This window comes from Cataglyphis hispanica, chromosome 23 (genome assembly GCF_021464435.1).
Source record: "Cataglyphis hispanica isolate Lineage 1 chromosome 23, ULB_Chis1_1.0, whole genome shotgun sequence".
Lineage (NCBI taxonomy): Eukaryota > Metazoa > Arthropoda > Insecta > Hymenoptera > Formicidae > Cataglyphis > Cataglyphis hispanica.
In genome coordinates, this window is record NC_065976.1 from 3623355 (window position 1) to 3648497 (window position 25143).

A 25143-nucleotide genomic window follows, 5' to 3' on the forward strand; every position below is an offset into this window, starting at 1 on the left:
TAAAAATTAAACATGATCTTGCGTGTTCAATGTTCAAGTGCCGCTTGAATAGGAATTTTAATTCCGATACGAGTGTCCCTTGCCGGATGGTGTTACTTAAAGTCGCTTCGGTTGCACCCATACATTCGCATCGCGGATGATGGATCGCTTCACTGTGACTGACAGAATGGTGTCCGCGAGAGAGAATCAGGTGTCAAGGCTGAGGTTTATTTATGTGAGAGGCGCCCGCCGAGGGATTTGCTACAAGCCTACCCAGTGTATTATTCGTACGCATTCGCGCGCGCGCGCGCGCGTGTGTGTGTGTGTGTGTGTGTGTGTGTGTCATCATACGCATACACATTTCTCTTTCATTTTATATGCGCCAAGCTTTCATATTAAAGTCATTCAAAAGCACGAAACTTTCGATGTTATTACGTTCCTTGACATTAATTCAATCTTCGCATAACATAATGAGTACACAAGAAGAGATCTATGAAACCATATTCTATGATTTTATATATAATATTCTGCTCTTCTCTCTCTCTCTTGTTTAACAAATTTATTCCATTAGAGGAAAAGCGCTTACGTCTGCGAAAAGAATTAATGATACAGTAATACGCTGGATCTCGCTGGCGTGTTTATCCAAGCATCGCTACAGAATATGCAGATGAATCAATTTGCATATACGACAATACCAGCGTGCACCGGGTATACCGGTTTCCTTTGATGCCTCGACAGTTGCGTTTTAATCGGACGAAACGCGAGCGAGAATGACGGCGTTTTCGCCGAGTACGCTCGCGCGCGCGCGCACATCATCATCCTCTAAAGCGACGCATGGATTACTCATCAACGAGCGCGATAATCAGATTTTGAGCTCCCAGTGTAATTAGCAGTTAAGCCTTTAACGCCATGGCATTAGAGCTGAGTCGTGCATGCGCAAAATCCTTTCTCCAAAATCCGAATCTCCTTGCGCTCCGGCTAACTCATTAACAGATAATATTCTTCCGGCGTTTATGCGAATATTTTGGGAAAATAAAGTCCGTATTCTCGCGCGCACCCATCCCTCCCTATTCGACGACCGCGTTTAACCATAAACGCGGCCGTCCAATCCTGAATCGCATTTACGTAGCATGAAATGCAGTCAATGTAGTCGACGTGTAAGCGCGATAGGAATAGCTACATTTAGAGTTAAATATACTCGGCGCGAGCGTATAAACAGATGCAAATGCTTACTATGTATCGTATATATATTATATCATACGCGTTACACGCATTATCGATAAAAACATTTCAATCGAACGTGAGATAAACGCCGTTATCTATCTACCATTCTTCCTCCATTCAATCTTCTCTCCGATATACAGAATGACGTGGAATATATTTCACGAAAAAAAAACTGTTTCCACGACCTGATTAACGCGCCGTTTTGTCCCACTTACTGTTAGTGTTTCATCTTTATGGAAATGAATCTCAATCCTGCTGGATTTTGTTCGCGTTATTAATCGCCAAATAGATTAACGTGCTTCAATATGATCGAGAATTTTTGACGAAATATCGCAATCTTTATTCATGTGCAAAGTGATATAATTTGCTCTTTTTAAAATGTCACTCTAGTCTGTCGCGCGAATATCTCCAAGCCACAAAATACTGTGCAATCTCTCTTATTCGAGAAAGTGCATCTAAATGTATCCTGGGATTGACCTTTCGAGCGAATAAAGGAGACGTGTTAAGTAGTACACCTCGTTCGTTCGTGCATTCGTTCGTTGCCAGTCCCGGCTATCAATTTAGAACTTGATAAACGTCAGGTCGGTCCGAAAGGAGTAATCAAATATTTTAATGAACCGAAAATGTGCACCAATTTTCATTTCGAGCCCTGATCCCGCTCGAGCGAACGCATAGCATAAGCTAAATGAATACAAACGTAATGAGCGAGATATCAAAGTTGTTTATTTATCACACAATTACTGAAAAGATGTTTTATTTAGAGTGCTATATAATAAATTGCCTATATATAATGAATTAATAGGAATAAATAAAAAAAAAGATTTTCGCTCTCCAATAAATTTCTGTTTTATATTAAATATATACAAGAGAGAGAGAGAGAGATTGTTATGTATAAAAAATATTAATATATATAATTCATTTATAGAAATTATGACGAAAACATATGTTCTTTTTTTAATCGTAAATAAACGCATGTCGCTTTTATCAGTGACAGCAAAAACAACAGTATTTATCGTTTCTGTTGTAATGTTTTAATCAGCCGAAAATATGTACGATAAATGATACATACATATTTTATAAATAATATATATATTTGTGTTTCGTAAAACAAGAATGTAATTAAGAACAAAAGGTTTTTCAAATTTAAATCTGTTATCGTTGATTTATTTATGAAACTGAATTACTGTAATAGCATATATGCCTCGTATATATTAGCATGTACGTAAATGTGATTCAATCATCAATGACAATCACGACAACTAACTTCTAACTCTCTCGCGATACCGAAAGGAGGTGAAGAGTAAGAAGAAGCGCATAGTCGGCTCGTACTCGCATTCCGTCGTCCGCATTCCACGTTCGCGACAGCATAATAGCAAGTTTCCTTGCGCAGCCTTCTTCGTCGAGGGAACACGAACGACCGATAGATCGTGTCACGTGTGGTGCGGAGCGTGTCGTGAAAAGTCGTCGGCATTTCACTTTCGTTTCCTTCTCACCGCGATCGACAATACACGATCCTAACGGCGCGCGCGCGACGCGTTTGATTAAGACCACACAGGTGTTAACAAGGTCGAGAGAGAACCTTAAACGGGATTTCGCCGACAGGCGCGGTGAAACTCTGTGTACGATGCGATCAATCGGTCGACAATTAATCGCAATTGCGTCAAATGAGCGTGGATGCGCGATATGCAAATTTCGATTAAATAAACATAAAAAGCGCGTGATACGATAGACGTTAACACATAATATATGCAAATTTGCCGAGAGCTGTCCCAATTCCGCGCAATTTGTAAACAGAGCTAATTGAGTCATGTGTATAACGTACGATCATATTGTTGACAATAAATAGAGGCCGCGAAAGCGCGATTAAAACTACACTTTACATAATCGTCCTTCGCTCTGCAACAATTTACAGAATTATCAATTCTGTTTACCGAGATATTTTTCATCTAAACTCACGCTCTCTCTCTTTTGTGTCATATATTGTATAATAAATCTTAGTAAAATAAAAATTCATTACTTTTTTATTAAAACCCAATTCAATGCTATATATGAATTATAAAGCATATCCCATAATATATTTATTCCGAAATAAACATGCCTACAGATTTAAAGCAAAATATCCAGAAATTAACGTTAGAAATTTCATTAAAATATAAATTAAATTGATGCAGTGTAGAGAAGGCTTACGGATACATTTTTGCATCGAATTTATTACATTACTTTTGTGTCGGATCTCAAGAAAGCGAATGTAAATGTTCTAAAGAATTTCTCTTTCGGATATTATATTACATTCACACTACTGTACGCGCGTCAGACAGCAGTGCCATGCAATAAACGTCAGAGAGACGTAAACCTAGTATTACATTGTTCTCGAAACAAACGACTCGTGTAATCTCGTGGGCTCCACCGCGGCCGTTTTGACGGAACGCGACGGAAGCCGAGAATTACGAGACTGATTCGAGCTCTCGGTCAGACGATTTTATAGCGCCGCAAGCAAAGTCTCGTTTCGTCGAAAGATCGGCAAAAATGCCAACGCAATATATATATATATATATATAGTCGAATATTTTCGCGAATAATTCGCGATTTTTTTTATCACCACGTGCTCGACATCGCGCGAAACTTTTCGCATTTTCCCCGCCAGTTCTTTATCTTTCGTCGACTGCTCGCAATAAAACCGACGCTCCGGCGACTCTTCGTGTATGCATAGCGCCCGTCCATACACGTAATCGCTTTCAAAGTTTCCGAGTCGCGGGAATACACGTAGAAATTCCAAAGTGTCGCGCAATTGCCTATTCGAAACTTTATCTCTAGAGAAATGAAGATTAAAAAAAAGTCATCCATAAAATCGTATCAATCGTCCGTAAAAATGAACGCGATACATACATGGATAATCGTAGTTGAAATTTATCCTGATTTTTTTTTTTATTAATCCTGATTAATAGAAATTTCAATGATTCATTCTTTCGTAAGATCAATTGCCAAGCGATTGGCAATTGATCTTACGAAAGAATGGATCATTGAAATTCTATTAACAATAAGTATTCTCTCAAGGTTTTCTCTATTTCTTTGACAGTCGCAATCGTGTGTAAAGAGTAGGTCTTTTTTAACTTTCTCTAACAAAATCTGTATAAAAATTTATATATATTTATATCATAAATTTATAAATAATTAATTTATCACTCATAAAGATAATCCTAGACTATCAGAATATAATACAAATTATATAAAATTATTTAAAATTAGTAAAAATTTTACATTAAAACTTTCATCTTAGAACTCAATTCCTTTCGACGTGCATATTCTTATGTATTATATAATATAAATTATAGAGAGTTCTTGTACATCAAAGTTCTCGATGTCAAGATTCTTGCTAGACATTCGAAATACATGTCTGCTATTATATTGCAGAGTTAACATTCTTTCTAACCGCCTGCAGCTTAAAAGTGCAAACTAAAAGCGTGTATAAAAAAAGAAAAAAAAAAAAAAATCGCTATCGAAGTCGCGGACGCCACTTGGAAATCGTGCAGGGTGAGCAAACTCGGTCAATTTAAATCATGCACGGGCGCGACAGCGCAAACTCCATCTCTGCACATCTCGCGTTTATAAACTCATAAAAGGGTTTGTGCGAAACACAATTTTCGCGGCATGTTACAGTGAGTAACAGAGCTTACGTGAGCATCGCGACGGTGCAACGACAATGGCAGCAGTCGCCCTAACAAGCAGGTCAAGATTTAATGGACGCGCCTGCTGACGTACGTTTTAAACGTGAAATAGACGCGATCACGTGGCACACGTGCGGGAAAGGGGAAGAGGATGACGGCACCGTTTTCGGCAAATGACAGACCTCTGCGACTTCGTATATACGAGAATCAAGTGCAACCGACGCAGCTGCCTCTCCGCGTTCGATCGTATCATCCGATGACACGTATTCGGATAATAAGAACCATCTGCAGATTTGCATTGTCATCGCACAGGAAGCGGCGTTTGTTAGTTGAGCGTGATTCAGGCGAAAACTAATCCGAGCTATCGCAGTTTCCCTTAACCACAGATTCTTTGAAAATTGAAAAGCTACAGCTGTCACAGCTTTACGACTGTCGATATTAAATGTCTAGATTCTAGATAATCTTTAGTTAAAATCTCTGATGTGAGATTTTATATCGCAAAACTGGATTTAATTAGATATTTGTGCTATTCAGGCTCAATTTGTTACAAATCCTTTGTAATTTTCGATAGCATAAATAGCATTGATATTTTGGTTTGTCTTTATTATTTATTAATTATGTTATGGAAATTTTATAAGAGAGTGTCTAATCAAATCTTGTAAAAAAATTCGCTGAAAAAATTCCCTAATCTTCCTTTTAAACAAAAATATCTTCCTCGATATTTTTGTTCAAAATTTCAGATAAAGAGAATATTGTATATAATAAAGATTTTTTGAAATCCAATTTTTTAAAATAAATTTTTTTATTCTATGCATTTTCACTTATACAAACGAAACAGATAAAACCATTTTCAAATGCTAGATCTACAAATGTACTGAGAAAAAACTAAATAACTTTCGTTATAAGATAAAAATTTTTAATTTACAAAACATTTTCGTTTATCACTAAAAATTAAAATAAAAAATATGCACTGTATATTCAATATTTTAAAACATTAAATATATATAAACAAAGACAGATAAATATATATTTATAATATATTTTAAATACATAATTCTCAACTTGACTTATCGATGGATTGCACACTGCTTATGGTATAAGAACAAAATTATTAATTATTAAAGAGAGATTTTTTTTTAATTCCCCGAGTCCCATTAAAATTCTATAAAAATTCTCTAATTTCTGCAGATACAAAAAAATTGTCTAAGAGTTTTCCATGTTTTTTTAGGAAATAGATACCCTGTATAAATTAACATATTGATGGTAGAGAATAGAAACAATACCATTTATTAAAAATTTCATTTATCAGGAACAGAGATTTCAAAAGTATTCGATATCTTTGACAAATGCTGGCACTGAATAGAAGTGTGTTTGATTCCATTTGGAACGTATATGTCTTCTTCGAGATTTCATATGTGCGATCATATATTCCAATCGCATGCGACCGAATCTACGTAACCGCGTAGTCAATAATGAAGAGAACACGCGGCGTCGCGAGAATTTAAAAAGCGACAAGAGCCGAGGCACTTAAAATGCACCGTACGCGCTCGCAAGAGCGCGTTCAGTCCGCACAAAATCTGTGACTCGGCGCGCACGACGATTTTTATGGCCGCTTAATTAAGAGATACGATCTCCTCGACGATTTAACGCTGATTGAGTTACTCAATCGCACGCGACTCGCGCTGCGTACGAGTGTGTGAAAGGGCGTCTCTCTCTCTCTCTCTCTATCGCACTCGTCAGAAATCAACTCGAGAAACTCGGCTATGTTTTTCGTGGCCTTCCACGGTAACGATAACCGCCCATTACAAATTCCTCGTGGAATTGCAAATGCGATCGGCTCTAAACGACGCAATCGGCGTTTAAAAATCAGAGTCAGATTTCACGCAAGCGAAATAGACAACACAACGCGCGAAATTGTGTTTATAAAGAATTATGGTTCATTGCTTCTCACGAATATTCCCTACAATTGTATATACATATGTTACTTACGTAACGGGTTTACTTATAATTATATGCAATGTATGATTTAATTATAATTAAATGGCAGAAATAAAAGCGATTCTATTAAGCGCGCATTTTAATGTCATTCAGAGAAATAAATATTTATTTATATCAAACAAATTTAATGTAAAATCTTATGTTTTAATTATAAGTCAAATAATTTCCTAATTTATGATAATAGTGAATGCATACTTTGCACGTACTTTCAAGGCATTTAAATTAATTATACGTTACACAGAATCTATTGTAATGAAACAAAAACTCGGAGATTGCTCTGCACATGTTTCAGGAATTTCCAATGTTGAATCATTTAGTTTTTATGTAGTTTTCATTTGTACTAGTTTCTTTCAATGTAGACGATAGTGAATACAATGAGAGTAAAATGTAGTCTAATTCATTGCTATTATTTACAATAAAATTAATTTCAATTTTTAACAAATATATTTATAAAATAAATATATTCATTAAATGTTTATATTACAATCAATAATGGTGCATTAGCGATCATGCAATATATTCATTTTAATCATAAATATAATTGCACAGTTTATATATGATCAATAGTTGAATTTAAATAACGTTTCTCTGCTTGCATATACCAGCTCAAGCCGGTGCAACCGGACTTGAATATGAAAAACATCGTCGCACTTGCAAGTAATTATTAAAGCATCGCGTTGGCTGACGTAAACGAGTTTGCAACGCTTCATAACTATAGCTTGTAAAGTTTTTAAGGTATTAAACAGTAATCCGCGTCTCGTGAAATGTATATAATGCGCGAAATGTATATGCGTATTTCAAAAAGCGATGGTAGAATATTCTCGCTCGTCGAATATTTTAACAAAAATGCATTTTTTGTAGCCTGCGAGATCTACAAAACACTGCATTATTTATAAAACTGAAAAATTCTTTCTGAATATTACAATACAGATTTTTATTTTATTCAACTAAAAAAAAAAAAAAAAATAAAAAAATAAATTTAACCTTAAAAATAAATCTCTCTTGTAAAAATTTATCGAAGCGAAAAGAAATAATTATTTTGCAGAGAACAAATTCATAACAAATTGGCTAGCGCGCACTAATAATAACCGAATCAATAACACGCGCGTTATATTGTATTATCCGAGCATTGCGTGACGATGTTTTATGCACACATTGTGAATGTTCGATCGTGCTCGTTGCTTTATTTCGTAGCGCGAGCGGAGAAACTCGAAACCGCGACAATTAAACGGCTTCGCGAACATAATGCAACAGCATGCACTCCGGGGTGCACACGAAACTTCATACTAATAGGTGCGCCTGACACTCGAAGCTATTAAGATACCGAGTTCGACCAAGATTCGCCCTCATTGTACAAGCGACGCACATTAATCCAATTTCGCGCTTATCCGCTAATTATCGTATCATACTTGACAATGAGAGCAACTGGCAACTTGGATATACGACCGTCCCTGCCTTCCGATGCGATAGTACATTAAGAACATGCATATATCGTATATTCGCTACAGATTGAATAGTTTCGAACGTGCACGTGCAAATAAGCGTGCTACATATAATTGATTTGATTTTCTTTTTTTTTTTTGCATCACGCTTAATTAGCGCGCATTTTAGCTGTATAAATCTTTTTATAGGTACTAAATTTATTTATATATCAATATTACGATCTTTTAATACGATAACATCCGATATTTATTGATACCAGCCAATCGTATTAAATTTAAATACACTCACGTACATTTTTTGCAATTCGATTTTGTTATATATACATATGCTGTTTGAATCGCACTTTTTTTATATTTTCCCATTTTTTTGTAAAATATATTTTAAATACAAAGTTTTGCGTGAGAGAGAGAGAAGCGAAAAAATCGAGTTCGAGTAATCAAAGGGACACGTGAACAGAGATAAAAATATTTTGCTCTGGTCAAAATGCAAAATTTTTTGCCTCGCCATTAAATATCGCAAAAAATATGTATTTTATCGGGAATAAATGTATCTTATCTGTACAAAGTTGTCATAACAAGCGCAAACATTTCCGGACGTAGAAAAAAGAAAAAGGACACAAATCTATAAATCGTGAAGCGGCGAGAGGGGTCAGAACAATGGCTGCAAATCGCGCGGAGTATCGCGACTTTTCGTCGCGGGACGAGCAACTCGCTCGAGAATTACAACGGGCAGCAAAATTCATTCATAGCGGAATAGCGATCGAACTTTTCTCCTTACGCGCGATTTTACGCGATTTCACATGAGCTACGATCCTTCCTCTCGCCCAGCCGTTCTTCGTACTTCGCTCGAGAAAGTTTCAGCGCCTCTCGAGAGAGAGAAGCGGATCGACTTGGCACGTTTCTGCAGGGCCGCCCACCCACCATCACCCGTGTCCATTCTTCTTCCCCTCCCCCCTCAATCCCACCCCCCGCCGCGCAAATATCCTTTTATTCTCATCGTAAATTGATTCACGGTCCCGACACGGGCAATCCGTACGAACCCACGCCACGAAAGTTTCGCCATACCTGAATTATGACACGCGTAATATAAGTCGCCGATCCGGATCTTTACGAAATTAAATGACGCAATTATGATTTTCCGGCTCGACGCGTCTACTTCGTTAAGATAAAAACATTTTGCGCTCACATGAGACAAGAAATTTATGTAATGAATGGAATGAGACATCTTTTCAGAGCCGGCGTTCTCGAAAATGCTGAGGTTTACGACCAATTTTGCAAACGTGCACTGGATTTCCGGAAAGCGATTTAATAACTTTCACGAACACACCGCGTTTACAATTCGGACTTATTCCGAGGCGAGGCTGTTTAACGAGACAGAAAAGATAATACGGCGAACGCATTTAACATTCGCGAGGTTTTGCGCAGCTTAATAGCGGCGCATCTGTAACTACCAGAACGTATTTAGCGTGACGGCGCGATGCGGCAATGTATGTATTTAAGGTTGCTCGATGCGCCCCCAAGATGCTGCGCGCGCGTCTCGTGCCTCGCAATTTACATGTTATTCCAGCGTTTATGCATACATTACCTCGGATTATTCTCGCATTTCGTTACGTTGTTTCAACATTATTTCAACGTGCCACGCATTACTTTCGCGCGGATATGTGTACATATATATATATATATATATATATATATGTGCGCCTAATCAAGTCCAATAAGAATAAGAAGGAGGTAGGCCGGATAAATAAGAACGATACATTTCGACGTTCATTGAAACATTTCATTAGCAGGCTCTGCAAGATTGCAACAAATTTACATTTTTCACTCGCGGATAAGTAATCCAAAGTAAAAAAAAATAAATAAAAAAATATGAATCGTACCCGAACGCGGCTGACATGGATAAAAAAAGCGAAACGATCGTCATTCTCGTCCCAATGATAACATCTCGATTAAAACGCGTTATCGCACGATCATTTCTTCACGATGATCATCGAGGAGCGAAGGAACCGGCTTTCGCCTCCGTTCGCTTCCGATCGTACAAGCGAGTCTAATTCGAAAAAAAGTGTCGCGGGCGAAATGACGACGACGACGACGACGATGTATCGAATCCCAGGCTCCGCAGTCCTGTTTACAGCAGCGCGGAGAAAATCTCTCGAGGGATTTCAAGTGCCGTTCCCTGATTAAACGCAAGCGTCTCAGCGTTTCCTCGACGATCTCCCGTTTCCATCTTCGCAGGCTTGTGCGAACGAAAGCGAAATCCGAGATCGCGCGCCAGGGCTCGCTCGGCGTTATCGAGCCGCGCGCGCTCTCGCTCCTGTCCCCCCTCCCCCCTCCCCCCGCGCCACGTTCGCATATACGTCATCGTACACCGGAGAGAGGACTTTGTTCCCGTTCCTACTCGTCAGCTCTGTTTTCATCGACGGAGGTGGACGGCTATTACGCTCGGGGACTGGACGAGAATCACGAGACAAAAGAAATGCAAGAGTCAGTAACTATGTAGCATTAGCATGTTAATTCCATTGTGAATTCCACGAAAGCGGAATGTGGACGGGTTCGAGAAAACAAGATGGAATGTAAATCACGTGTGTGTGCGCGCTAACAAGGTGAAAAAAAATAAATAAATATCGGATTACAGGTACAAATGTCGCAATTTAAAAAACAAGTATTGAAATAAGACGAGTCACAAATATAATAAAAATATATACGCAACTCTCAAATGTATTATATAAGTCCTGTCAATTTATATCCTCTCGTGTGTCTTTCGCGCTAAAAGAAAAAAAGATCAAAACTGTACCACCTGCCGTATATATATATATTAAAATGCCCATTTTTTTTTTCCTCCGCGTGTACACTTGATACTGAAAGAGGGCAAAAAGTACGCACGCATCCTTCTACCCGGGCAGACCTTGGCCGTATTTAACGAGTCGCCGAGTTTACCGTACTTCTCTCTCGGCGAAAACTTTTCTTTTAAATAAATGCAGAAGGATCTCAAAGAACAGCTAAATAACGCTCGCGCAACGGTGAGAGACGCGTTTGCCAAAACGACACTTTTTATTTAGTAATCTTTTTTTTCCCCCCCTCTCTCTCTTTTCCCCTCCGTGCTTCGACACGAAAAACCAGTCATCGATGCATTCGACGCCGAGAGTCGAGCGAGCTCGACGCGATACACACATACGACTAATAAGCCTAAGAAAAAAGGAAGAGAGACAGAGAGAGAAGGCTTTGCATGCTTCGCGCTGTTAATTAGCGACGTACTCGCACGGTATTTCGTTTCGTACTTCGAAGCCTCTGCACGGTTCTCTTCCTGGTGCTCCAATCGACCGTTCACCTTTTCTTTTTTTCCACCTTCTTTTAGATCTTATCGAATCGGCCGATACTGCTCGCGGGAGCGTAACGATCTAATCGAAGCGAGAAAAGACAAAGAATCGGCACGAACCGAATGGATTTTATATATCTTTCGTCGCGAGCTTTTCTTTTTTGTCGCGCGACTAACTTTCGCGCGTAACAACGAAACTGTATTGGACGTAACTCGAGTAAGAAAAAGCAGGCGGCCAGATCGCACGAGGAGACAAGAAAGAGAGAGAGAGAGAGACAGAGAGTTCATGTAACGTTCGTTATACGATTGTGTTCCGTTTGGATCATCGTGACCCATTTTATCCGACTCGATAGTTACGAAACGCGTAACGAGAGAAAATTCGCGTCACGTAGTCATTACGCAGAGTGAGCTAGTGCGACTTTTGTCATCCGTTATATGTATTTCTGCTTGTTTTAAAAAGTACCAAGATTTTTATCTCGCGACTATGCGCGCGCGCGCGCTTTCTTCTGTCTGACCTACTTTTCGATACACTCGCGATTATCTCGCGCAAAGGATTTATTTGTCCCTTTTACGTTTTATTCAATTACATTATATTTTTCCTTTGCCATGCTGTCGTGAGTTTAATATTAGCTCGACATGGCTTGTTTGGCCACGCTTTTCGATCATAAAAGAATTAAATTAACTTTTCGCTTCTCTCTCTCTCTCTCTTTTTAGCAGCTCCGCTTAATAAAGACAAAATTGTTCAACAATATGATATAATGTCCCATGTGCACTTTTTCAGTTGCATCCCGTTATATCGTCGAGGGAGTTACGCTCGTAAAACGCCGAATAACGACCAGTGTAACTGACATAATCGCGAACCGAGCAGAGCGTACTATGAATAATACTGATTATACAATGTACTTGAATACAGAATGAAAATACGTTCTGACGTCCCGTCTACAAACAACGATGACATATCGAATAAATCATCGCCCGTAAAGGATTTTTCGATCTATAAACAATAATACGAAACAATTATATAAATAGACCTCGCGCGTCTATGGGAATAGAGATGAATTCTTCAAAAAGCACCGACAGATTTCTTCAGTTTCGTTTCATCGGCAAGAAAGTGTACACGACGATGCGATGGTGGAAAAACCATAAAAGGATTGTGACACACTCGGGAGATCGGCGGAGCGTAGCACATAAATCACGGGTTAATTTTTTAAAAAGCATTCGCGGTCGCGATACACTGCAAACGCGCAATTAATCTTGCCTAGTGCGGGTCTCCGTCTTTGCGCAGAAAAACCGCATCCACGTATCGTCGTTACAAACATGTATAGCGATACCTGTTTAATTTATTCGCTCGCGCGAATAGTCTTCTAAGAGGCAAAGAGCAAAAGTCAAACCGCTTCGGAATACGACGTATACGTGTGACTGCGATGGAGAATGTATGAATATCTGCTATAGTTTCGCGAGTATATATACACACACACACACGCACACACACACACATACACACTTTGAAAACATTTTCAAACAATTCTCATGCCAGTTGGAAATGTTATTAAACGATATATACGTAGAGCGAGATGGACAATATTTTATTCATACATAGATCGGACAAATAAATCCAACTTTTTCTATTCTCATCCCAGAATAAATCGTTCTCTCGCGGCGCGTAAAATTTAATTTCCACTATGCGTGTTATCGTTTCCAGACAACCAATTCAATTAATCTCGCAATAATGGAACGAAGAAGCAATCTCTCAACGGCATCATCGTTCGGCGAACGAACAAAACGACGCGCAGCGACGACGAGCGACCGTCGTTTTAGTTCGCGATAAGGATATCGGATCGATTCATCGTCGATCGATCGGCAATAAACAACAGAATGATCGACTTACCGATGATGCAGCAGGAGAGCAGCAGGACCATTACTCGTAACGACCTCATGGTATCTTCCTCGCCTTCGGGATCACGCAACACACATTTGCCGACTTGTATATATATATACAACTTTTCCTCTTGTCATGTCATAATCGGCGTTTCGAAACAGAATCGTATATATGGCGGGTCTTCTCTTCTTCTCTCTTCCTCCCTCTCAATAAATTTCCATTATACGATCGCCATTGACAACGTCAGTATTTATCACTTTACGCGCGCGAACGTAAATGCGTTATTCTTCCTCTTCTTCTCCCCAGCTGATTTTCTCTTTCTCTCTCTTTCTCTTTCCAGAAGGCGCGAATAGTTACAGACACTGTCGCGACGATGGAAAACGTCGGAATGACAAAAGCGCGGACACAATCAATGTAATGAACTTGTTACGTCGTTAGCAGTCTATTGCCTTTTCCGTTGCACCAGCGCGAGTTACACAGTTACAAATTCACGCACTCGCGATTGAAATCTGCTTCATGAATAAAAATAGAGACGAATATTCGATTTGATGTTATATATCTCTACTTATTTCACTTCTCCTTTTTTTTGCATTTTGATCTGTCCTTCGAGATAACGTGTCGACGTTCGTAAATAACATCGAATTCATCAACATCAAAAGCGCGCGAAACGAATCGCGCGATACCTCGTCGCTTAACCTAACCTAACCTGCAAGGAGGCCGCGGGATAGAAAACAGTTACTCCTTTCAAAAGTACGCGTAAAAGAGTGACCTTCCTCTTTCGTTTAACAATGCGACACGACTCGCGGCTAATTATGCGTCTGCGCCGGCGAGACTAGCATTAATGACCTACCGCCGTCAAGACTCGTTTGTCACTACACGACAGCGCGACGCGAACTGTCACACTCGGCTCGAAGCGCTACATTCAGAGCGCTACACTCGGCGTTACTTTCGGTTCGTTCGACACTCGCGATCAATGGAGGACGCGAGCTGGAATACTTTTCAAGTAAACTTAGACACTTCCGATCAGCTGTTCAGCAGCTGATTAACGCTCGGCGCCTTCTCCTATTGTCATCCCGAGCCGATCGCGAAGCTATTCCCCGTCCCTTCCCCGCGGGAATGAAAGAACGATTCTCGCGGAGGCGAAGGATAGACCTTGATGAACAAAATTATCGCTCTGCTCTGGTAATTAAAATATTCGATAGCCGGTAATTCCGTTCGACGCAACCTGGATTCGCGGCCGATCTTCCTCCTCTTCGCTCGTCTCTATCTCTCTTCTCCACTATCCTTCCCCCTCTTTCTGCCTACTTCGCAGCCTGGGAACCACCGCTCCTTCTCCGTTCGGTATCCAGCGTTGTTGTTGCCTAACAAAGTTGGAGCACACGGTCTAATAAATATAGACGCGCCTCGATACCTTGGGTTATGCGAGGCATCGATATTGCCGGTGCCCGAGTTACAAGGTTGCAGAAGCGCCCGATTAGACCGACCTATTACAGCTCTCGAACTACGATCGCTATCTCGAAATCGAGAGAACTACCCGAAACCCTTCCGAGAGATCGTGAATTCACTATCTGCTACGTGCTTGCCTTCGTATCGCACGACCGCGAAGTATTACATCAAATCTCAGGCGATTCGTCATTCCAAAGATATCGTAGAACAATCGTAGAATGAATAGGTTCTACGAGTCTTGATAATTAGAACGCTTCTAATAGAGAACGTTATATCAAGATCTTTAACATTGTTCTATTCTATTCTTCCCTGCTCCCCCATTTCCATAAAATATCGCGCTGCATTTATGTATTAAAAAATATAATAACTTATATAATTTTTCCAAAGTCAAATGGCGTAATCATTTCTAAATAAAATTATAAATACACATTTGAGATAGAAATACTTTTATATTAAGTGCCCGATAATAGATTTATTTGTCGATGATAGAAAAAAGGACTAACGTAATGTTATCATGCAAATATTTCAACATCCTTCTATTATTTGCCATTGACGTCAAGCCCTCTAGACGGAAGTAGAATAATCTTTACACGCAATCAACCGACCGAGGTGAAAAGATCGATCCTTTTATGGTAGTCGCGCTCGTGCACGGCAATCGAATGTTGTTTCTCCTATTCATCGCAAGCAAAACGGAGCCTAGATCAGAGGCTTTACGATGCCACGAGCGGCGAATTCGATTTAATCCGGGCTACACGGCGATCGTGACGAAAGGCGGACTCGTATAACGGGCCGCGATTGGAAACTTTATCGACCTGATCGGATATCTCCGCGTGCATGGATAATCCGCGAAATATATGCTCTTGCGCGTGTAATTCTATTTTTTTTACCATCAAAAATCCGCGACATGTCCAAGATCGCGGGTTTCGCATTACGTGACTGAGCAACGCGATGAAAAAAATTTTATTTACGTACCGTGTATATAAAAGCAATGAGTTATTCCGTAAAATTTGCTCGTCCAATTTTTTTTTTTAATTTTTTAAAGCTTTTGTTATATTTTTTTTACAAGAAAAAATATATAGTATATATAAATAAATATTTATAACTTATAAATATTTAATAAATATTTATTTTTATAAGAAAATTTTACGTTCCACGTTGGTGCGTAATCTCGGAAAATTTTCAAATTAAACGTCATGAATTCTTAACGATTAGGAGCGCGGTTATATCCTATGTGTACTTAACGCATATTGACTCATAATTTCAAAGGACAAATATTTATAATCAAGAGACAAAATTATATGGAAAATACTGCAAGAGGATGCGGGAAACTCGCCTCTTCGCCGTACCAACAATTCGAGTCGGGAAAACAAAGTTACAAGCAAGTTTTGCTACGCCAAGCCGCCTGCAGCGCTTCAGGTAAACTCTTTCGCGAAGTTGAAGGGGCTTTTGTGTTCTATGATTAATATGAGACATCCCGCACGTCGTGCTCGGCTCGCGTAGTACGAATGGCTCGTATACCAATCGATAAATCATCGTAATTATACCTCCGACGTTGGCCTATAACGTTATCTTGCAGGAGCCGGAGTTACAATCGACCGTGGAATCTAAGACGGATTTCTTTGACGCATTAACGGTGATCCACTCCCCCCCTCCTCCTTCTCTTTCACGACGGGTAATAAACAAGAGAGACCAAAACTCTCTCTCTCTCTTCCTTCTCTTTATCTTTATATCTGCAGTTTATCTTTATAACTCTCTCTAAGCGTGCCCTATCGCGAGAAACGATATACGATGTCAGTCGAGTAAGCATCCCTCCCGGTGATTCAGGTGCACTTTTTAAACGTGAACGTCTTATCGAGTAGGTAACACCTGAAATTGGGTCGCGTATATCAAGGGCAGGTAAAAGATTCCTCGAATTATTTACGATCGTGGTCGACGCGCCACGCGAGAACAATTAAACAGATCTTGTTATCGCGTGAACCAACGATGAAGATAATGAAAGTACATTCCAAGCGCGCATTAATGCTTATTAATACACATCGATGTCTCTTATTAAGAATTTTAATTAGCATTTAAATGTCGACGAGTGAGTAATCAATAAGATACAGAAATATAAAATGTATGCAGGCACTATTTTGGTTTTCTTTTTTTTTTTTCAACAGGCAGGTGAGATTTTTTCGTCCTGGCGATTAATCCGCATTAGTGTCAGTCGAGATTTTTTCTGACCCACGCGAGCCATTCGCAATTTATCCATTCTGTGCAGTAGCTACGCTCTGTTTTAGCGCGATAGAGACGCATTTATCAGAAGTTGACAGCACGTATATAATTTCAAACAATAGATACACGCGGTCGAAAAGAAATTAATACCGACATATTAATTCAGCGAAACGCGAACGCGCCTTAAGTTAGCCTGACACGAGAACGGTACCTTTCAAACGATCTGTACGAGCACCTGTATATGCGCGAGAAGAGGTACCGGACGGGATCATTAATCAACGCGGTCCGTTCTCTAAACTGTAATGCAAATGAGAGTCGCATCCGTTCACGTTTCATGCAACAAAGGTGACCTGGAAAAGAAGTCAATTTCACGAAATCTCGCGAAATTTCAAGTTCTCAGAGCTACGTTCGTATTTCGGATCGTTCAATTAATCTACTAGGTATATAAATCGCTTCAAATTATGATCTGATTATTATTTGAATGAAATCAATTTAATTTGCTCGATTAAAATGCTAAAGGGAATTATTTTACGTAACGGGGCACTTCTCGAGACGGCAAGATCATCCATTAATTCCATCAACAGATTGTTCCCGATGACTTAAAACGTTAAACGCCGCGGACTTCTGCAGGAGAACCGCATGACAATTACTATTGCGACGGAGGAGGAAGTGCCGAAGTTTAGCGGCAAGTCGAAGAGCGAGCGGTGGCGACGCGACACATCCAACTGTTTCGAAATTCATCGAGTTTCCACGCGAGGAAGGTTGGGGACGGAGCCATTAGACGCTACGGGATAGGATAGTGTAGACCCGATGTGTACGTTCTAGAAAGCTCGTCCACGCAAAGATCCGTAGCGGATTGCCGTTGTTGTCCCGACAAGATACCGATGTACGTGCGTCCGTTCAGCAACCCGAGATTAGCAACGACCGCACGTTGCCGTCCAATGCGCTCGTATTGGCATTCCGAGGGAAAATCGGCTAGTCGAGATCAATTACGTGCGCAAGCTGCGTTTATAATAGAAGAGGACTATCGATAAAGTCGCGTAATATAATCCCTCGAAAATAATTGAAGGCAAATATTCTGTTTATATATAGCGAGATTAGATTAGCTATTTATTTAATTATTTAGACTGTACTTTTGTTTCGTATCTTAAAAGAAATTTCTTTTTCTTGGTATTTTATATTTTGTGAAAAGAATAATATAATAAATAAATAGAAAAAATAATAAATAATAATATTATAAATAAATTTGTAAACGCGTAAATTTATTTTTAGTCATTAAAAAGGACTCGATAGAAGTCTGAGAACGCGTCGCATCGCATGTCCCGCCAGGATCGGAAACTAACGGAAGATAATAAAATTGAAAGAAGATGGAGCGAGTCGCCAGCGTCCGAATAAAGCTTTCGTGCGCGCGGAAATTTATGCTCGTGGGAAAATGATTGAAACGCGCCGCCGGCCGTCACGCATATCGCGTCCACGGCTTTTATAAAAACGCCGTCGCGCGCAATACATATCTTTCAGGACGCACGCAAGAAAGCGGCATTCTTTTCCTTCCTTTGCGTGTATTTGCACGCATCTTCTACATAACGACACGTGAAAGGCTTCCGTACGCGAACCTGCTCCCGTTTCTCCCTTTCAGAAAATTTCCTCATTTCGAGCGATAAATTTCAATTTATCTCGCCAGTCAAGATGCTCCTAAAGATTGTAATATGTCGCCCGTTATGCAAAAGATTCAGCTGCATTTACTCGTTACATGTATGTGTATGACTATATTTAACCGAAAATGTATTACACGGGGAAGCAGCATTTAATTCTGTTCCATTAACGAAAACATCAGATTGGCAATGTAGCTTTCGCGTAAAAAAAAATTTTTAATTTAATACCGAACAATTTTCTGCAAAGGATATCGATTTCATTCTACGGAAGTTAGGTGAATATATAATTATATTTATTATATTAATATACATTTAATGTTTTATCACATGTTAAAAATAAATAAAAATAAATAATTTAGTGTATCAACCCACAATAGCCATTCGAATATACGATTGTCTAACAGAGAGATTTAATAGATGAAAAAATATGATTAACAGAGATAATGCCATTGATGATCCCATTATAAAGTGCTTATAAAAGCACTGTTGCTAATATTATAAAAAGTTTTTGGCTCAATTCGTTTAATAGCCAAAAAACGAAATCACACATCGCAACAAGTTTACGCGCAATAAATTCAGTAGCAAAAACAAGGACTTATTTATACTGGCTTGTTTTTATGAGAATTATAAATATATATAATCTTCTTTAAATTCGATTACACTTCGAATCTATGAAATAAAATTTATTAATTTAACACTCACCGGTACGATGCGTAACAGCGGAGTTGTAGTATATAACGTTGTGATCTGTAAAATACAAATATTTTCAAATTATGTATATAGTGTCCAAAATAATTAATATTTTAAAAATTTATTGCGCAAAAAATTAATTTTTTATTCGCACTTTTCAAACAAATATTTAATAAAAAATTGCATAATTACCAAAAGAGTCTTTATTAAATGCAAGTTTTTATAAAATAAGATAATAATAAAACAATTAGAAAAATTTTATTTAATTTTAAAATATATATATGTACATAAATTATTATAAATATTTTATTATATAATTCGAAAATCTATCTTATATCATTATATAGTAATAAAAAATTTCTTGCCGCAAAGATAATGAAGCCATTTCATAACAAGTTAATAAATAAATTAAATAATAAACAAATTTTTACTCACCCCACAGTTGCTCCGCTGTCACCTGATGCCACCCCGAGCCTCTTTCTCTCTTCACGATCTTTGCTTATCGATGGCACTGACACTCACTCGCGAAAACACGATTATTACAATCGCACGCACACTAATCAGCCAAATACGATGATTACGAGATACTTTATAAGGCACTCCTCATTAATCGTTGATAAGCGATACGCACTTTCTTATATTGCGATCGAAGAACAATGTGAAAATTATAATTTACTCGACAGTCAAAAATTAGTTAAAATCACATGTCGCGGCAATGCTGCTTCAAAAAATATATCACTCGCATTTTAAAGCAATGTTATTATTTCGCGTTATAACATATAAATGAATAGAGATATATAAATAACAAAAAAAAATAAATCCGATTGAACGCACAATAGATTAAGTCAATTAAATCTCGCAAAATACACGTTTTACGTAAAATGTATAATGTAAAAAATTTATGTAAAATACGATTAGATATTAAAGACATGGAATCAATTACGATTGTATTTTCTTATTCAGTTTTGAGCTGAACTATTCGTGATATTTTGTAATCAAAAAACAAAAATGATATCCGCTTCACTCTAATATTGAGAATAGTATTACTTAAGTCGAGTTAATGACTAATAAAGACGCGATAAACTATCAGCGAATATACATATAATCAACATTCCATATCGCGAGTATATTATTTCGAATAGCCTTCGAAATATTAATAACTTTCTATTACTTGAGTCGAATAGCTGCGATGCTCTACGTACGTACATAACGAGAATTTATCGATTATGTAAACGGATAATCGTTAATTGTTATGATTCTAGAGAATGATCGCGTTTTAAGAGCAATATGATAATACGCACGGAGCGACTCACACATCACGACTGTCTTGCCCGAGTCCCGCCGCGTGAATGATAGCAAGGTCACGCGGTATGTAAACAGCGTGCTACGTGCTACGTGCCACAAGTGCCGAACAACGTGTTGACATCCCCTCCCCATCCCCTCACGGAATGTGTATAACATAATAAATTACGAACATTTAAATTAAAACAGAAAAAATTACGAGAAACAAATGTCTACAAAATGTACTTCTTGATTTTTCAATTGTTTGATTATTATTAATAAATGATGGATGTATATCTCATCACGACTTATGTTACTTTAATTGTTCTTGCGATTCGTGTTATAACAACGCATTCCCAATATAACAATTAATATATAATTAATAAATTCTAACTGCACGGATAAACAATTGGAAACAAAATATATTTGATTTCAAACATACTTAAAGAAATAATTAACGCCGCAAATGTAGCAATAAAACAATAATGTTTAATTCATATTCCGTGTCACTTTCATTTCTGCACCAAATGAATACCATCGCGAAAATTATCTGCTCTCTTTGATATACGCCGCTTCGATATACATTGAGTTTATCAATCGAATTAATTAATCGTGTATGCTGATAATCTTTAATTCTCTCCCTCTCTTGTAGAAAATAATTACGACAATTATTTATCAAAGCAGATATTTTCCTCGCAATATATTCTCTCTCTCTCTCTCTCTCTCTCTCATTTCAAAAAGAAATTAAAATATGACAGAGAATGGGAATAATAAATTATTGTTTCATTGCAATATTTATTTCATATGATAATTATTTCTTTAAATATTTTAAAGTTTAAAATTTACAAAATACATTTCGTTTCATACTTTAAATTTTTCACTAATTTAAATGCGACTTTTCAATCATTTTCGAATTGAGAATCAGTAATGCATACGAATCGCAAGATCGAGAGATTCAAGAGAAAAAAAATGTGATATATATATATCAACCGTTAACAATTAAATTAAGAGACAAGAAATAGAGAATATTCCAATTTATTTTATTTCGTAATATATGAAGTATTTCGCGACGAGAAATGAGGATATTTGACACATGACTTTATATACAGCACGTTATAGTTGACATGGCCACGACCTTGTGTCATTCGCAGCGCAATTCGTACGAGAAGGTAGGTGATATATTATAATGTAAGGCGATTCAAATGTCGAAACGTAAAATATGATAATTTTCTATGAATATTATAATTAGCAATTATTAGATCATAAAATTGATAAACTCTCGATAAACGACGCATAATAATACGGCGGCTATTCGATGCAAAGTAACGAAAAGTCATAACAGTACCGATTGATTCTTAACAATACATGTATTTCTCGGGATTTGTATATTGGAAATGTACTTTGCTCGCAACATTTGAATCTCGATTATGTATTTTCTGATCAAACTAGTCATTAACTCGACTCGTATCGCGCAGTATCATAGTAAAATCGATGTCATTTTCATGTTTCTCGGTCACTAATAGAACGTTGCTGATATAGATATGAATCGATTAACATTGTAATGCGTTTAATAAGAAATTATAATCCGCATATATTCTAATGTTTATTAATTGCACATCGCATAAAGTCCATGTTTATAACATCGTTAAAATTAAACTTCGTATTTTGCAATATTGATTTGATCTCCTAAATCTATTGTCGAGAAATGGTCGATACAAATCTATATTTTCAAATATATTATAAAATATAAATATTTTTAATTATATACTCTTGTATTAAAAGAAATAATAAAAATGCTGAAAAATGCGAATGTATAAATATTAGACTGTCGTGACGAATACAGCAGAAATTTAATCGCGTGATTTCAAGCACATATCGTTTTCACAAATTGTTCTCTTGTCGCAATGTAATAAAGTGCACATTGCGTGCGATAACATTGGGAGTGCCGTGTAAAGTGGCGCGCAATGATAGCATTCTGCTAATTAATAAGTACGCGAGTATAATTAATCATGTTTTCCCAGTGTGAGTGCCGTCAATGAGCAACAAAGGATCAACGAGAGAAAAGAAGGAGATCCAAGATGGCATCAGGCATCGACGAAGCAACATAAAGTGAGAAATTTATAACTTATTTAATTTATTATTTTCTAATTATGAAATGAATTGTTTATCTTTGTGATAATTAATTTTTCTTATCACTATAATAAAATGTATATAAAATAAATTTTATAATTTTTGTATAAAATAAATTTTATACAAAAATATTTAAAATAAGATATAAAATTATAATTATATTATTTATAAAAAAAGTATACATTTTTATTCATCATATCTTTTATAACAGTTTATATTTATTAAATAGCCCTTTTTCGCAAATTATGTAACTTTTTTATTAAATATTTATTAATTATTAAATTTGTTTGAAGGACAAATCAAAAATTTTATTATGCGCAATAATTATTTTTTGAAATATTAAGTTTTGGACACTGCTATATACATAATCTCAAAACATTTATATTTTACAAGTTACAATGTTGCGTATTAACAACTCTACCTTTGCACATCGTATCGGTGAATGTAAATTTATTTTTAACAAAATAATCGCAGATCATAAATTATAATAATGTATATAATTATTGTTAAATTACTGCTGATAAAATAATTTTAAGATTTTACGGTATTTAATTAAGAGTAAAAACTTTCCTATTAATCACACAGTTTTTTAAAGATAAGGAAGAAAGATAAGATTTATGGATTTCTGTCAATTTTCTTTCGCAACTTAATCTTTTATATTCGCGCTGTTATATACAATATTTCCTACCGAAAGAGTGCGATAAACTTTTCGAAAGTTAAAAATACACATCGCAGAGTCTATTTTCGCCTCCAATGGTGTTTATAATCTGTAACATGCGAAGCGGCAAGTCCTCGTATCTGCATGCATGTAATCCGGCCGTTTCATAGGATTGCGATACACTGTCGCCTGCGAATGGCGACGGACGGTGTAACAATTTTACCGAAAAAGCAATGGTTTTTTTTTGCGCACGCGTGGTACAAGTGGCATTCGGAATAAAATAAAATAAATAGTGAGGCCACCTCATAGCCAGCGCCCGCTTTCGTTGACATCACCACCCGTATTATATTAGCCTACGTAAACGCTCTTGCACGCATGCACACGAATGCACGGCGACATATCGCACGAGCACGTGATGAGCGCGCGCGCGTTTTTACTCAAACGCGGCGCGAGATCCTCTTTGCGTCGCGACACACAGAATCGAAGGTGGAAAAAAGCGCGAACGAGGGAGACGAGATCTCCCTCGTTCTCTTTCTCTTCCTTTCACACATAATGCTCCCTTTGATACCTGCATGCAACAAGAAAAGAGACACTAAACTCTAGCGGAGAAACAAGAGAGGGAATCGACAACGAGAGGATGGACCCGACGTGGATCCGCGACACTTGAATCCTATTTCCGACAGGTAAACGCGCCTGTCGTCGAGTCAATTTGCACAGCCGACACTCTTCGCTCGACTGCATAAAAATTAACTCGTACGTGTAAAATCCTGAATTGTACGAAACGGACATTGTTCCCGACGCAATTGTCATCCGTGACTATAGCGCTTTGTGTACGGAATATCTGCGAATATTGCGCGCGAAATACGGATCAAGGTTCTTCAGAGAGAGAAAGAGTTACTTATAAATCCCACATCTCGACAAAATCACATTTAACGAGAAAATTAATTTTTACAATTTTCTCTTCGCACGATAAATTTCGCGAAATACACTTGCAAGCAGTAAGAATGGATTTCAAAGACACTCATGTTAGTTAGACAAGCGAGATGACGCTCACTAACGATGCACGCCTCGAGCTCTAATATTTATCGAAGAGTGAGAGACAGCGCAATTCTCTTAAACCAAATATTATTATTAGATCGCCTCGCAATTTACAAACAAATTGACTGCGCGAGGCTCAGGATAGAGCTTAAACGATTCATAATAGAAAGAAAAAAAAAAAAAAAGATAGAGAGAGCGAAAAAGAGAGATAGAGAGCAAAATCAAGATTATGCTCTCTATCAATTCTCGGAGCAAGGAGATAGCCGATACTCCCGCTCGTTCTCTCGCTAAGCGAACTGGGCTAGGATGGTGTCTAAGCACGTCCGCTAAACAGCTAGATACATTTGCCAGATAGGAGATACTTATGGCACTTGGGGGTATGAACTCGTGACCGTCGAGACTGCAGGATACAGTCTCGCCCTCTTACTGCCTCGGCAGTGGATATAACCTACGATATAACGGGTATCCATCTCGAGGTCGGGGGAAAAAGGACGGAGGCAATTGCGGGAATTGCATTCTGCACGCGCGGGA

General features: G+C 37.8%; 1 protein-coding gene across 11 annotated transcripts in view; it reads right to left on the reverse strand.

Moving 5' to 3' along the window:
• Positions 1-25143, reverse strand: part of LOC126857815 (cysteine-rich motor neuron 1 protein-like) — a 263792-nt gene that overhangs the window by 145119 nt on the left and 93530 nt on the right. For 5 of the 11 annotated variants that reach the window (XM_050607586.1, XM_050607588.1, XM_050607585.1 and 2 more), the window contains one exon: positions 19518-19562. The exons of 2 other annotated variants lie outside the window; for them this stretch is intronic. In XM_050607586.1, coding sequence (XP_050463543.1) covers positions 19518-19562 — 45 coding nt within the window. Of the gene's footprint in view, positions 1-13512; positions 14016-19517; positions 19563-19940; positions 20250-25143 lie in introns of those variants that run through there. 4 more of the 11 variants (XM_050607590.1, XM_050607594.1, XM_050607593.1 and 1 more) reach the window with 4 other exon arrangements.